General features: G+C 41.7%; 1 protein-coding gene across 3 annotated transcripts in view; it reads left to right on the top strand.

The window, feature by feature from the left end:
- Positions 1-14,094, top strand: part of UTP4 (UTP4 small subunit processome component) — a gene marked incomplete at its 5' end in the record, with an annotated part of 40,020 nt that extends 25,926 nt beyond the window's left edge. For 2 of the 3 annotated variants that reach the window (XM_080643581.1, XM_080643583.1), the window contains 7 exons: positions 1,986-2,108; positions 2,505-2,661; positions 5,408-5,514; positions 7,444-7,539; positions 8,926-9,111; positions 10,808-10,918; positions 12,206-14,094. In XM_080643581.1, the coding sequence (XP_080499707.1) occupies positions 1,986-2,108; positions 2,505-2,661; positions 5,408-5,514; positions 7,444-7,539; positions 8,926-9,111; positions 10,808-10,918; positions 12,206-12,322 (897 nt within the window). In that variant the 3' untranslated portion in view covers positions 12,323-14,094. The remainder of the gene's footprint in view (positions 1-1,985; positions 2,109-2,504; positions 2,662-5,407; positions 5,515-7,443; positions 7,540-8,925; positions 9,112-10,807; positions 10,919-12,205) is intronic. The other variant, XM_080643582.1, reaches the window with a different exon arrangement.
- Between the last annotated feature and the right edge of the window lie 2,454 nt (positions 14,095-16,548).

The following is a 16,548-nucleotide window of genomic DNA, read 5'->3' as shown; positions in this document are numbered from 1 at the left end:
ATTGAAACTTTGTAGCCTTGAGTGGAGGCCTAGGCCAGCAAGAGCAGGCGGAAAGCTTGGCTTCCTCCATTGCCAGGGGCAACCCTAGCCTCCTGCTCTTTCCAGCTCTGTGGCTGCCACCATTTCTGTTTGTATTTATGTCTCTTCTATCATTGAAACTTTGTAGCCTTGAGTGGAGGCCTAGGCCGGCAAGAGCAGGCGGAAAGCTTGGCTTCCTCCATTGCCAGGGAAACCCAAGCCTCCCTCCTGCTCTCTGTGGCTGCAGCCATCTTGGTTGGGTTTATTTGCATATTTGCTCCTGATTGACTTGTGGGCGTGGCAGAGTGATGGTTAATTTGCATATTGCTCTTTTATTAGATTATATATGCTTTTTATTTTATTTTTTTTTTTAAATATATTTTATTGATTTTTTACAGAGAGGAAGGGAGAGGGATAGAGAGTTAGAAACATCGATGAGAGAGAAACATCGATCAGCTGCCTCCTGCACACTCCCTTCTGGGTATGTGCCTGCAACCAAGGTACATGCCCTTGACTGGAATCGAACCCGGGACCCTTGAGTCCGCAGGCCGACGCTCTATCCACTGAGCCAAACCGGTTAGGGCTATATATGCTTTTTTAAAAAAAAATTCAAATGGTACAAAAGAGTATGCAATGAAAGATGAGCTCCCTTTTTTAAAAATTTTTTTTATTAAATTCAGAGAGGAAGGTAGAAACATCAACCATGAGAGAGAATCATTGATTGGCTGTCTCTTGCATGCCTCCTACTGGGGATTGAGCCCACAACCGAGGCATGTGCCCTCTATTGGAATCAAACCTTGGACTCTTCAGTCCGCAGGCTGACACTCTATACACTAAACCAAACCAGCTAGGGCTGAACTCCCTTCTTAACCCCAAATCCCTGGGCCTCATCTCCAGATAATCATTGCCAATAGTTTCTTATATATATCCTTCCAGAAAAAAATTTTCACCCATTTCTGCATGTGCCCTTTCTTTTCACAACAATGGGAATCTACTATGCAAACTTCTTTGTGTTCTTAAAAAAACACAACTTTATTTTAATTACACAAATATTTGTGAATACAGCCTTACTGTAAAAAATTCAAGCAATATTGATAGTTTATTTCCTCATCCACTTCTTTAATTCTAGTCCTATTTCCTGAAATAATTGTTAATTGGCTAGCTGTAATATATCCTTCCAGATCTTTGTGTGAGAGAATATTTATGTGGTACATACATATTTTCATACATTTAGATATATTTCATGAATTTTTTGAAGTATATAAATATTACAGATTTTTCCTTTATTCTGCAAATTTTTTCACTTACTATTTCTTAGAGGCCAGCCTCCCCTTTTTTTTAATCCTTACCCCAGGATATGTTTTTATTGAATTTTTTTTTTAAGACAGAGAGGAAGAGAGAGAGAGAAACAAACATCGATGTGAGAGAGAAACATTGATCATTTGCCTCCCATATGCACCCCAACTGGGGATCAAACCTGCAGCCCTGCAGCCTGGGTATGTGCCTGACTAGGAATCCATTCCGCAGCCTTTGGTGTTACAGGACATGCCCCAGCTAACTGAGCCTCCAGGACAGGGATTCTCAGAGATATTTACAATAGACTGTCCTAGAACAAACAAATCAATTCTCCAAGTCACCTTGCCTCCAAAGCTTTCCTGCATTAAGTGCTTCTCTGCTCGGGTTTCTGATGTTAGGGTTTAGTACGAAGTTACCTGTGAGGTACACAAGGGCTGAGATTATTTAGTTCACAGTATTTATAGACCTCAGCTCTTGGAAACCAAAGCCACACCATTTAGGTACTCTACTTCTGACATAATCATAGTGACACACAAGTATGTAATTGTCAGGATTGTGTGTAGGTGTTTGTGGATACGTCCAGAGTGATGACAGCTTGGGGATTCATATCACAGTGAACCTTGTTGTCTGAAGTTTTACTTGAACATTCATCCTGATTCATAACATTGCAGGGGCCCGAGAACATTATTTGCAGCTGTGTATCCCCATGTGGAAGTTGGATAGCGTATTCTACAGCTTCTCGTTTTTTTCTCTGTCGGTTGAATTATGAACATGACAACATAAGCCTCCACAGGGTAAGTGATAACCCAGTGTCCGGTTGAACGAGAAGAAAATTCATAAGTGAATTTTTGTGTGAAGTGGGAACGTACTGGATATGAATCCTTACTCAGTGAAAGGTATTTGGAGATAGCATTACAAAAAAGGTGTTTTATTTTTTCTACTTTGATTTGCTTTTGTTTTTGGAAGAGTAGGGAAATGCCAGAGAGTGGCAGTAAAGTTTAGGCTTTTGAAGAGATAAAGGAGGCGGGGGTGTATAGGTTACATTAGACATGTCAGTGTCCCCTTCATCAGTTGGCTTCCTTAGACACAGGAAGCATTAATGTAACTTAAGGCTGGCTGTGATTATTATTGATGGCCTCTAGGTCTCACTTCTCCCTCTTACTGGTTTTTTACTACTGGTTCACCCCAAGGTTTCCAAAATGCCAGCGTTCCTTCGCTCTGCTGTTCAGATTTTGTTTTCTGAAGATTCAACAAAGCTCTTTGTGGCTTCAAATCAAGGGTGTCTGCATATCATTCGGCTGTTGGAAGGAAGCTTCAAGCACCTGCATACTTTTCAGGCTCAGTCAGGTAGGAATTTGGTAACTGGCCATAGGAGAGAGTTGTCAGCCTCTGATATATCTATTTTTTCCCCTTAAACCTTATGCATTGTCGGGTATTCACTAATAGTCTTCTCCACCCTGCAAGTACATTCACTCACATGGTTGCAATTTAAAGTAGGAGGAGATATCTGGCAAATAAAAACGTTGATGAGATGTGAAATATTCCTTACACCTACTCTTTTCTCACTGGGCTTTTGATTCCTTATTTGGGGCCAGAGAAGTTTCATCACCCTTAGAAGAGTTTTTGTTAGCAGGGCAACAAGAACGTTAAAATAATTTATAACCCTGACTACTGTTAATATATTTGTATATTCCAGTATGTGTGTAGATAGGCATTTTATAGACATGTTAATTTTTTGGTTGTTTTTATAAAGATGAACTTATACATACAGTTTCATTACCTATCATATAATGTTCGTGATCATTTTTCCCTGTTCTTTAAGAACATGAATGAGTATGCATGAATAAGTGACTTTGTAGTTAACTTGTTGAGTTAATTATTGAGGACTTAGTCACCCAGCTCAACTTAAGCTGGTAGTTTTCTTGGATACTTCCCATGGGCCTTTTCCCTTCTTCCTCACCCTGGATTATTTATAGCAGCTTCACTGTCATTTAGACTCCATCAGCTTGGAAAGTCAACTCTTTTTTTCTTTAATATTTTAATTGGTTTTTTTAGAGAGAGAGGAAGGGAGAGGGAGAGAGAAAGAAAAACATTGATGTGAAAGTGAAACATAGATCGGCTGCCTCCTGCATGCCCCCTACCAGGGATCAAGTCTGCAATCTGGGCATGTGCTCTGACCAGGAATCAAACCAGCCATCACTTGGTGCACAGGACAACGCCCAACCAACTGAGCCACACCGGCCAGGACAAAAGTCAACTCTTTTAACTTAAACTCTCACTGTTCATAAACTGCTTCAGAAGCATGCGGGAAAAGAAACCCACAAGTTAGTAATCAGATAAAGTAAACTGCCAATTTTTATTGAGTACCTGTATGTTTTTATTATAAAACTTAGACTCTTTATTTTGCATTTAGCATCCCTTAAAATTAGGCTCTGCATAGTATATATACTTTTATTTCTTCTCTCTCATCTCACTTCCCCCTTAGAGTCAGGCTGGTTTCTTCACAGCTTTCAAACCTGTGTATTTCATTTCTTGTTACTTAGCTCACATTGTTCTTCATCTTTTTCTACATACCTCACCCATCCATTAGCATCTGGCTTATGTCTTGCTTTAGAGCTTTTTTATCATTTGGGGGTGTTATAACAGCATGTATTTTGGCATATAGCATCACTGTCTGATTTTTATCCCACATGAGTTTTTATGTTGCCAGATTGGTTTAAAATCTTTTGATGACAAAGATGGCTCATATGTGCCCATGCTCCTGTAGTGCTAAATATATAGCACGCAGCTCAATAAATTTAAGATATGCTTCAAGCCTGTTGAATTGACTGTCTCTAACTTTGATTAAAAACTATTTGGTAGAGCCCTCGCCAGTTTGGCTCAGTGGATAGAACGTCGGCCTGTGTACTGAAGGGTCCCAGGTTCATTTCCGGCCAAGGGCACATGCGTAGGTTGCGGGCTCAATCCCTAGTGGGGGGGGCGTGCAGGAGGCAGCCGATCAATGATTCTCTCTCATCATTGATGTTTATATCTCTCCCTCTCCCTTCCTCTCTGAAACCAATAAAAATACATTTTAAAAAAACTACTTGGTAGAGAAGGATTTTAAAACAAAGTATAGATTTTAGTGGTAGCTGCTACCTTGATTCTTCATTCCTATAGTAGGCAGTGTCTCATTCAGGCCTGAGCAAGTGATGCCTTCATGTTTATCTCTCAGGCTCCTCTTTTTTTTTTAAACTTTTTTTTTTTTAAATATATTTTATTGATTTTTTACAGAGAGGAAGGAAGAGTGATAGATAGTCAGAAACATCGATGAGAGAGAAACATCGACCAGCCGCCTCCTGCACACCTCCCACTGGGGATGTGCCCGCAACCAAGTTACATGCCCTCGACCGGAATCGAACCCGGGACCTTTCAGTCCGCAGGCTGACGCTCTATCCACTGAGCCAAACCGGTCTTGGCTCAGGCTCCTCTTTATATGAAGAGTAGTTATTAAATGAAAATAGATTAACTTATATAGAACTTATTTGCAGAATTATCAAGAAATTATCCTAGGCCAAAACCGGTTTGGCTCAGTGGATAGAGCGTCAGCCTGCGGACTGAAGGGTCCCGGGTTCGATTCCGGTCGAGGGCACGTACCTTGGTTGCGGGCACATCCCCAGTAGGGGGTGTGCAGTAGGCGGCTGGTCGATGTTTCTCTCTCATCTATGTTTCTGACTATCTATCACTCTTCCTTCCTCTCTGTAAAAATCAATAAAAAAAAAAAAAAAAAAAATTATCCTAGTCCCCAGTCTATATGGCTCAGTAGTTGAGTGTTCACCTATGAACCATTAGGTCATGGTTCTATTCTGGTCAGGGCACATGCCCAGGTTGTGGGCTCAATCCCCAGTGTTGGGTGTGCAGGAGACAGCCGATCAGTGATTTTCTCTCATCATTGATGTTTCTATCTCTCTCTGAAATCAATAAAAAATATGTATTTAAAAAAAAATCCTATTAGTAATTTAAAACTGAGGGTCTTACTGGCTTTTGCCATCATCAAAGCAGGGCTGGCTGTGGATATTGAATTCAGACTTAACCTGTTGTTCTGTCCTCACAGGGACAGTGGAGTCCATGTGTCTTTTGGCGGTCAGTCCAGATGGGAATTGGGTAGCTGCATCGGGCACTAGTGCTGGAGTCCATGTGTACAATGTGAAACGTCTGAAGGTGAGCTTTGGGTTTAGTAGCAGCAAACAAGAAGTTAAGCCTGCAGTTATAAGATTCAGGGCCAATTGGTATGACCTGGAAAATTACTAGACTTTTTTTTTTTAACCAAGAATTTTTCCTGTTTTACTTGTTTGGAATCTAAAAGCTATAATCTACCATATTAAAATCAGTCAGTGGTAACTGAAACCACTCATGCCCAGAAATTTGAAGTTAAGGATTTATGGGTAATGAGTCCACATGTAGGTTATTTCTGTATTTTGGAGAGGAAATTTTTTATTTACCAAGGTGAATAATTACAGGTAGTAACAATTTTCTTTAATAGTTCACCTTGCAATCTCAAGGTACTTTTTAAATTAAACAGGACCAGAAATTTGACAAAGGAATAGCAGGAAAACATTTTTCATGAATCAGTAATGATATTGTCATTCACTCATTGAATCACTAGTGGTCCCTTACAAATCTTCATCATAAAAGTCAGATAAGAACCACCCAAAATGTGGGATAAGCATTAAGTTTATAGAACAAACTAGAGGCCCGGTGCATGAAATTTGTGCCCGGGTGTGGTCCCTAGGCTTGGCTGACTATCAAAGCACGCATCTGGCGTGAAAGGGCAGGTCCCAGCTGACCTCTGGGCCCTGGGCAGCCCCCCTCTGCCTGAGTCACGGTACCCGAGTCCCCAAGTGGAGATGCAGTGAGCACGGCTGGTCGCCATCTGCAGGGCAATCAGCGGGGCTTTCGGGCCCCTGCTTGCACCTGCCTTGGCCTGGTGCTGCCTGCTCACCGGTTCCACTATCCTGCCGTGGTCCTGCTCTCATCAGAACTGCCGCCCGCTGCCAACACCTGCCATGTTCTGTGCCGCCCCCTGGTGGTCAGTGCACGTAATAGCGAGCGGTCGAACTCCCAGTCGAACAATTGGCATATTAGGCTTTATATTAGGCTTTTATAATACAGGATGTCAGATTGCTGCATTTAATGGGTTTGCCTGTTAACTACACAACTTAATCTTTATTACATTGTGAAAATAGTGTGTACTGCTTGCTCTTTGAGGCTTGCCTGGCATTTAAGACTGTCCTGTGTGGTAGTGCACATGCCTTGCAATTGTACATAAATGTCCATGCCTAGGCATTGATTTCTTTCTTTTTTGTTGTTATTGTTAATTCTTACCAGAGGATATTTTTCCATGGCTTTTCAGAGAGAGTAGGAGAGAGAAAGAGAGAGAGAGAAACATCAATGTGAGAGAGACACATCGACTGGTTGCCTCCCACACTCGCTGCAACTTGGGCTGGGGATCAAACCTGCAACCCAGATTCCCTTGATCAGGAATCGAACCTGCAACCCTTCTGTGCATGGGCTGATGCTCTAACCACTGTACCACTGGCCAGGGCAGCATTGACTTCTTTTGAATCCAGTGTGGATATGTAGATTCCCTGTTTAATGACATGTTTACGATCAGTTTACATTGATATCAAGATAGCAGGGAAAGCTTTACTCGGCAAATGCTGTCAGTTTTGTAAGCAGTAAAACATTTATTTTTTTTTTTAAATGAGATTAAATTTTACTGTTTGGAGAAATGCCTGACATTTATGGGAACTTTCATAGGACCCTTTGAGTTCCAAGGAATACTATTTAAAAACAATTGACTTAGACCAGTGGTCGGCAAACTCATTAGTCAACAGAGCCAAATATCAACAGTACAATGATTGAAATTTCTTTTGAGAGCCAAATTTTTTAAACTTAAACTTCTTCTAATGCCACTACTTTAAAATAGACTCGCCCAGGCCGTGGTATTTTGTGGAAGAGCCACACTCAAGGGGCCAAAGAGCCACATGTGGCTTGCGAGCCGCAGTTTGCCGACCACTGACTTAGACCATCCAGTCTCCTGGGTGCGGGTATCATATAGAGGTGCCTTTTGTGTCTGCTTCTTCCCAGCTTCACTGCACGGTTCCTGCTTACAATTTCCCTGTGACTGCTCTGGCCATAGCCCCCAAAACCAACAACCTTGTCATCGCTCATTCTGACCAGCAGGTGAGAGATTCTGGTGCTTTCCAGTTCCTTTTTGCTGGATGGTAACTTAGAAGCTGAGATGATAATTTTGGAAGACCCTTTCTTTGAAAGTACTGGATGATATAAAGGTCGTTTTAGACTGGAGAGAACATGGATTCAGGTGTTAGACTGGATATGGGATGGAATGAAATTTTGAGAGTTGAAAGTGACTAAAACAATATAATTAACCTTCACTTTTGCAGGTGAGGAAATCAGGTGAGGAAACCTAATATCAGCCAAAATTAGTGCTTAGCCTACTGCTTTTTTCCATACTAAGTTGTAAGAAGATTGTCATTTTAAGAAGATCTATAAAATACCTGAGCTATAGAACATACTCTGAAATTATCCTGACTTCATCTGTAAAATGGGCATGATAATACCTTCCTCACTGGAAAGATTTAAATGTGCTCCAAGAAGCACAGTTAAGTAGACTTCCAGGCAAATGGTGCGTGCTACTTTGATTAGTAGTTTTTACACTCGCACATGCCCACTCATATACATTCTAGCCAAAAAAATTAAATCTCTCTTTTCAGTTTCATAGATCTGTGTCCTTAACCAAAGACTGAAAGATTAGTGAAGCCACCTCTTTTGTCACATATAATGATAATATCCACCTGATGCCTTTTACTGGCAGTTGGTCCCGTAAGTTCTTCAGTCATTAAAACTGGTGGGAGAGGTTTATGTACCTGGTAGATTAGCAAAGATCAATAAAGGTGATAATACACATGGTGTGAGAGTATAGGGAAACAGCACTTCATACATTGCAGAATTAGTCTGACTTCTTTAGAGAACATTTTGGCAATATCTATAAAAAATTTTAATGCATGTAATCTTTGATTTGAAGTTCCCATTCTAAAAGTTCTTCCTACAGATAATATGCTTTCGGTTGTACAGAAGGACATTGATACAGAGATAATCATTGCAGCCTTGTTTGTTGTAGCCAAAGATTAGAAATAATCTAAATGTTTATTAAACAGACTAGATAAGTAAATCATGGTACATCCAAAAAGTGCGTGGGTTATTGTGTTCTTCAAAGGGGCTCTTCAAAGGAGTATGAGTGACGTATATTGATATGAGTCATAGTGTGTCTTGTATACATAAAATACCTCTGAGAAGATGTAAACAAGAAAAATAACAGGCTACTTTTGTCTTGGGGAGGAGAGGTAAAGATTACAGGGTGACTTTTTATTATAAACCTTTCTATGCTGTTTAATTATTTAGTCTGTAATTTACCTTAAATTTTTTTATTTAAAAAAAGAATAGTGAGAAAGCATAAGGCTGAATATGACATATTAAAGGTTCATATAGATATTTTCTGGTCTTTCTGGATACGAGCCAGCATTTTCTCCGTATAACGTTCTTCCTCAGATATTTGAATATAGCATCCCAGACAAACAGTATACCGAGTGGAGCCGGACCATCCAGAAGCAGGGGTTTCATTACCTTTGGCTCCAAAGGGATACGCCCATCACCCACATCAGTTTTCATCCCAAGAGACCAATGCACATTCTTCTCCACGATGCCTACATGTTCTGCATCATCGACAAGTCATTGGTAAGTTCTTTGCCACTTCACCCTTACTCTCCCCAAATCTTCTTTACTTAAGAAACTGCAAGTTCTAAAAGCAAGAGGTACAATAAATTAGAGGAAGGAGAATCAGAATCAAGTTTTCCTGCTATATTATTTGGAGGAAGAAGCCTTTTGTTTTGCAGATTCCTTGTTTTTGTTCCCACATTTTTTTAAGGCTCTCAGGAAAGGAGTGGGCCTTTGTGTACTGGTTTTTGCTAATTTGACCACTTCTTTGTTTTGCCTATGAATACATAAACTTAAGTGGGAAAGTGATTAGGTCAGTATTCAGAAGGTGATCCTCATTTGGGAAAACCATTGATTTGGCTGAATCACTTCTACCTTTGCACCCTGAGTGGCTGAATAATGTGGTTTCATCAAAGGGGATACAGACTGTGGTTTAGACCACATATGTCCCTAGGCTGTATGTACTCAGACACTATCTGCAGGCTGGAGGAGTTGGTCTTAAGATCTTAAAAAAAGTCCAGCTAAGCCAAAACCAGTTTGGCTCAGTGGATAGAGCATCAGCCTGCGGACTGAAAGGTCCCGGGTTCGATTCCGGTCAAGGGCACGTACCTTGGTTGCGGGCACATCCCCAGTAGGAGGTGTGCAGGAGGCAGCTGATCGATGTTTCTCTCTCATTGATGTTTCTAACTCTATCCCTCTCCCTTCCTCTCTGTAAAAAATCAATAAAATATATTAAAAAAAAAAGTCCAGCTAAGATTTCATTCTTCATGGCTATGATTTAGGTGGGCATTTTTTTTTTTAGTTCTAGATTCCATCCTCTGCCAGCTGCTGTTTTGATTCACTGCAATTTATGTATTTTCTGAGCAGGCATTTTCTTTCCCAGGAGCACTGAGAACTGTGGCCATGCCTGCAATGCACTTTGGGCTTAGATTACAAGCAACACACACAGTGTTGTATATCTGTGAAGGTGGGGGTGGAAGGAACATGGAGAAAGCAGCAGATGGCTCTAAAGGAGGGTGCATGGTGATGTGTCACTGGAACTCTTCTCATGGGCTCTGTGTCCTCTGGGTGTGGGAAGTAGAGCTGGCTGACAAGTGCCTTCTGCAATTTGAGTGATACAGGAAGGGCCTCTCCCACTCGCTTGCCTCTTTGTAACTCAGTCCAGATCGGCCCATATTTTTTCCCAAGCATTGGTGATAAGTCCATCACTTCCTCTTTCTGGGCAGAGCTATTTCCCAAGGAAGTCAGAGATGAAATATCACTTGCTTGGCCAGAGGCCATCTCTTGAGGTGTCAGTGACATCAATGGAGGTGGTTGTGTTGCCGTTTCTCCTGGGGAGAACTTTAGTCACTGGGCCAGCCCGTGACCTGGTTGGGGGTAGTGTAGCAAGCAGAACCTTCATGGGCTAAGCTCCTGCACATGCCAGTTTATTCCTGTCACTCAGTGTTACTGACAAGACTGGCAGAAGCCCCAGCTGGGTTCTTTGATCTTGCCGGCAGAGTGAGTACCAAGCTCTTTCTGCCTCATATGTCCCCCCCCCTACAGTACAGCTGGAAGAGTGACTACAGCTCTCTTCCTGAAGTGAGGCAAGTCAGGGAGGAAGTAAATGTGTATGATGGTTGGGAGATAGTGTTTGCCTGAAAAATCACTATGGTCCATTGTTCTGTATAAGACCAATAAAAACAACGACTTAAACAGTGTATCTTTGTCTTTTTAGCCTCTTCCAAATGACAAAACCTTACTGTACAATCCACTTCCTCCCACGAATGAATCAGATGTCATCAGGAGGCGCACAGCTCATGCCTTTAAAATTTCTAAGAGATATAAGGTAAAGCATCTTACATAATATTCTGGACAGTTGATTCCTTGTGATATTATCCACATGTATCCAAAAGCTGTCAAAATGTCACCTTCATTTTTCATGCAGAGGACCTCTTTTGGGGAGACAAGTAACTTTCTGAGGATGTGTGTCCCTTATGTCTGTTTCATTGTTCTTGCTTTAATAGATTAGAGGCACATCATACTTAACCAAAATGAAATACATCGGTAGTGAGAAATAATGTTGGAGCACAGGTGGGGTCTTTGTGTTAAAGCCAACTTTTAAATTTGACCTTTAGTAGGAGAATCCTATCTAATAAAGAGGGAATATGCTAATTGACCCTCACGCAGTTGCAAAGATGGCGGCGCCCAACGCCAATAAGGAGGGAATATGCTAATTGACTGCCATGCCCTCAAATATGGCGGCGCCCAGTCCCCTCAGCCACACCAGGGCGGCAGGCGTGCAGCCAGGCCGGGCCTGCCTCTGGAGTCCACCAGTCCCCTCAGCACCCCCAGCTGCCCAGGGCCGGCCCGAGGCACAGGTAACCAGGGCCAGCCGAGGCTTGCGCTGCCGGCAGTGGCAGCAGCAGAGGTGTGATGGGGCATCGCCTTCCCCTGATCACCAGGTCGCCTCCTGCCCCTGAGGGCTCCCGGACTGTGAGAGGGGGCAGGCTGGGCTGAGGGACCCCCCCCCCCTCCAGTGCATGAATTTTCATGCACCAGGCCTCTAGTGTTCTATAAGATAATTTACAGCAAATGGAAGTCATTGACTATTACGACTTTCTTTTCTATGCTAGGCTTTTCACTGTATAGAAAACAGATATCATTGAACCTATGATATTCCAGCTATTTGTGCCACCTTAGAAGTTCCATATTTATGCTTCTCAGATGGAGTTCCATGGCTGCCCCGGAACATTTTCTGAGGGGCCTGCATGCATTCTTTTTTAAGGGGAGGAAGGTCTATGAACTATTCAAGTATGATTAGCTTCTTAATGCATTTATAACTTGTTGTTTGTTAAGAATTTGGGCTCCAAGCCCTCAGTTAATACTGATTTTAAGAAATTAGATTTTCTGTACAGAGAAACATGAACAACCTTGTTGAAATCTTTTATGAGTGAACTCAGTTAAAAGTTCCCAGCCTTTTCATCCATTTTGAGTCCTAGGGCAGGAAGGGCTGTCAGAGATTTACATCCCTCCAGTCTTGAACTAGACTAACCGTTTAGCTCTAGGTCCTCTATTTAGGACTGGGCGTACGTGGAGCCTAATTTCTGCTAGAGTTATTCTCATCTCTCTACAGCCTCTACTCTTCATGGATCTTTTGGATGAAAGAACACTGGTAGCAGTAGAACGGCCCCTGGATGACATCATCGCTCAACTCCCACCACCCATCAAAAAGAAGAAATTTGGGACCTAAGATAGGGCACTGTCTGTGTCCTTCCTTGAACTGTTTTACCCTATTTGTTTTCACAAATCATGTTAATAAAATAATGTTATTCTTTAGGATTAGAGTCATTATAAATGTTATCATTCATATATTTTTATTGATGTCGGAGAGGGAGAGAGAGATAGAAACATCAATGATGAGAGAGAATCATTGATCGGCTGCCTCCTGCACACCCCCTACTGTGGATCAAGCCCACAACCCAGGCACGTGCCCTGACCAGGAATCGAACCGGGACCTCCTGGTTCATAAGTGACGCTCAACCACTGAGCACACTAGTCAGGCATAAATGTTACCTTTCAAAGTAATGGGCAGTAATTTCCCTTCATTGAATGAGAGTAAAAGGGAACACCAAGGTATTTGTACTTGGGATAATGTTCTATGTAGCTAAAAATTCTTGCAACTTTGTCGGGGTCTTGTTTGTGCTTTTAGACCATAATCTCAGGGAGAAAAAAAATGATAGTTACCCTCTCTTCCCTAACACATGCCTGAGGCTTTAGAGTGCTGATGACCTTCACTGTCTGCCAGCCTCCAGCCCGCAGCCCATGCTGAAGCGTGGGGGCCTGCCCAACATTGCCCTGGAGGGCAGAGAACTATGCTTGCTTATCAAAGATAGCCTGTCTACCAATAGCAATAATCAGCCCATGTTTCAAGGAAGAATTTTAACTGCAGTCCTCCATCTGAAAAGCAGAAGCCTTTGGCCTTTCATTGTCAGGTATTAATTTTATTTAAAAGGAAAAAACAGGGCTGGAGTATCAGTCCCATTAACTCTTTCACTTGTTATATGCCGGTTTCAGGGGTTCAGGAAACATTGGGCATTTTGTTAAGCAGTAGGAGTGGAAGTGGGAATTAGAAAGCCTGACATATATTTCACCTTTTCTGTCCTTGTCTATTGTCTTTGACATTGTTATTCCTGTGGGTGTTGACTGACTAGTTTTAATGTGATCTTTTAAATGAGAAAGTGAAGAACTATACTTAACCTGAACTGAGCAGATAGATTTCTTTCCCATCTCAGTGGATGTATTCTGTTGCATGCCTGCAGAAACCCAGTATGTTTGGTTTGGTTTGTGTGTTTGTTTGGGGCATGAAGGGTTGTGGTATAGGCAGAGAAGCAAGTGAGTTCTGATGACATCATGAGTAAAAAAGCTGATGAAAAAAACATTTTGCTAAGATGGAGTCTGGAAAAGAAAAAATAAAGGTGAGAATTTAAAGTACAGGTGTGGGAGGAGAATTAATAGGAAATAAGAGAGATAAAGAAAGCCCCAGTACATTATAACATAAAGGACAGCCTATTTCAGGTTCATTTGCTAAGCGGGAACAACAAGGTTTACAATGGACACAACTTCTCCGCCCCGCCTGTTCAGATGGTTTACAGTGATCATCAGAGCTGATTTAAATAAGCAGATGCAACTTCCTAGGCCCTCTGTGTAAAATAACGTTACTCTTGAATAAATGTCTATAGTGTGGCATATTCTCCTCGTCTGCATTTGACTGGAGTGTTACAAACTTTCAGTGGACTAGAAGATCCTGCCTTTTCTAAGAAATGATTTATGTGTTTTGTGTAGTTGAAACCAAAGTTCAAGTCACTGGTCTACATTGAATGTGACCAGAGCGAGGCGAGGATGCCTTAAATATTAACTCACTCGCTTTTAACTGACTGTAGAGCTATAAATTCAGAGACTCTTTTATTAACTGGAGGCTAGTTTATGACTTGATTTACTTAACATTAAACATTCTGAAACCTTGTGGATCTTGGAGGGTGTCATTCTGACAGAGAGGGCCCACAGACCATCTGAGTGAAGAAGTAAAACTTCTGAAAGTAGAAAGCATTCCTTTGCAACATTTCCAGCCAGTGACTTGGATTTCCATAAATGGTATGGGAAGTAAGAGCTTTGAGCCTTGAAATTCTTCCTAAGTAGAGAACTTTGAATGCAAATGAAGCAGAAACTGATTGAGGCAAGTTAGAGAATTTGGGGAAGGAAAGGCAAAGCAGTATTAAAGAAAAGGACACGTCAGTGCACGTGTTTTGGGGTGATTTTACTTTGGGTATTGTGTAACTGAAACACATTATGTTTCTGTTTCGGGCATTTTGCAGACTAGCTCATATTTGGGTTCCACAGAAAAATTTTGATCTGATACCTAGAAAAAGCCTTTTTTTTTTTTTTTTTTTTTTGCTGACCAGACTCAAATGCTTTAAAAGCAGTTTTCTCTGCCTAGCCCTAGCCAGTTTGGCTCAGTGGATAGAGCATCAGCCTGTGGACTAAAGGGTCCTGGGTTCGATTTCAGTCAAGGGCACATGCTTGGGTTGCGGGCTTGATCCCCAGTAGGGGGCGTGCAGGAGGCAGCTGATCAATGATTCTTTGTCATCATTGATGTTTTTCCTCTGTCTCTCTCCCTCTCCCTCTCTGAAATCAATAAAAATATATATTTTTTAAACAGCCAACAAAACAGATTTCTCATGTAGTTAGTAATCTGATTTCTGAATGGCTAATGTACCCTTCACCATGGAGATTACAGCAAATTATACTGGAATATTGGAAAAAAGTTAGAGACCATCTAGTGTGGGTGTTTTTTTAAGCATCAAAACTTTCTTGGAATGGAACTTCATTCTGAACTGCAATATATGATCTAGATAAAAGTGGAACTGTTCTGGTTGGAGGAAGGGATGGGTAGGAAACAGAGGTTTGTGAAAGAAACCATGTGCTTCTTGGCCTCATTTTTATATTCATGGCAGTGGAGACTAAGAGGAGAAGAGGTGGCTTTTTTGCAGTGGTCACACAATGGTTTGGTAGAGGCCAGGGTGGCATTTTTATGGTTCTTCTCCCACTGTCTCTTGGCTGTAGGGACCCAATCATATGATTAGCAGGCATGGTATACAAAAGATTTTTCATTTCATAGATAACAGAGAAGGTGTTTTAGCATTTCTTGCTCTGGATGAGCACTTGATTTAGCTCTAGTCTTGTGTGTAATGAACAACCTCGTACATTGTCTGCTACTGCCCACCTAGTGAGGCTTCTCTAGGGTTAATTCCTGGGAGTGGAATTGCTAGCTTATATTATGCCCATTTTCGTTCACTTTTAGTTGCCTGGGGAGTGGATGTATTTCCAGCAACAGTGTCTGAACGTACTCATTTTTTTACATCTTGCCAGTGTAGTGCTAAATTTTCGTGTTAGCCCATCTGATGGGTGAAAAATATTTTTTTTTGCATTTGCCTGTTTACTAATGAGATTGCTCATTTTTTAATGTGTTTTGGGTGTTTGTGCATATCCATAACCTTTGTTCCTAAAGTGTCGTCTTTTTTGTTCATATTTCAAGGTATTTTATGATACAGATTGGTACAACTGTCTGTGGTGGTGGAAATGTTCTGAATCCGTAGTGTACAATAAAATAGTTACTAGCCACATGTGGTTGTTGTGCACTTGAAATGTGGCTAACATAATGAAGGAACTGAATTTTTTTATTTTAATGTAAATATCCATGTTTGGATAGTGGCTTTCGTATTGAACAGCACAGACCTGGCTAGTAAGGCTTAGCTTTGTGTCAGTCCTTTGTCTTTGGGGAGTTAAAGAACTTAATACTCAATCTACATTTATTCAGTGCCTACTGTATGCTACGGACCAACAACAGATGACAAGGGGACCTCAGCCCTCAAGAGGCTTACAACCCTGTTGTAACAAGTAGATCAGTGATGCTATAGGAGAGAGGAGCATAGAGAAGGGGCACTTAATCAGTAGGGTTGAAGGTCGGAGGAGATGGTCCCTAAGCTAATAACTCTTGGAAATAGGTGGTCATTAGCAAGGTGGGAAAGAGAAGAAAAGACACATCCGGGAGCATTCTCAGTGCAAAAGCCTGAAGCCAGAGAGAACATAGCCTGCCCAAGGGACGCCAGAAGTTGCACATGGTTAGTACACAGCATGTACTAGAAATGGAGGAAAACGAGGCTGAGAGGGCAGGCAGGGCCTACCACAGAACGCATGTCTCATTCACGGAAGCACCCCTCCCTGCAGGGGAACGGCTTCCCCAGTTGATAGTAATTAGGAACCGAGTGAGGTTCCTAGAAAAAGTAAGAGGAGAGCAGTTGCCACAGAGGAAAGCTAAGCATCTTAGAAAAGTTAAGTAGATTTGGGTAAAGAACTCGTAAGCCAACATGTAATGAGAAATAAGACTGGTAGGAGTGAGCCTTGAAGTTTGGTTAAAAA

Source organism: Plecotus auritus, assembly GCF_963455305.1.
Source record: "Plecotus auritus genome assembly, chromosome: 10".
Classification (NCBI taxonomy): Eukaryota; Metazoa; Chordata; class Mammalia; order Chiroptera; family Vespertilionidae; genus Plecotus; species Plecotus auritus.
This window is presented reverse-complemented; position numbering and strand designations above follow the sequence as displayed.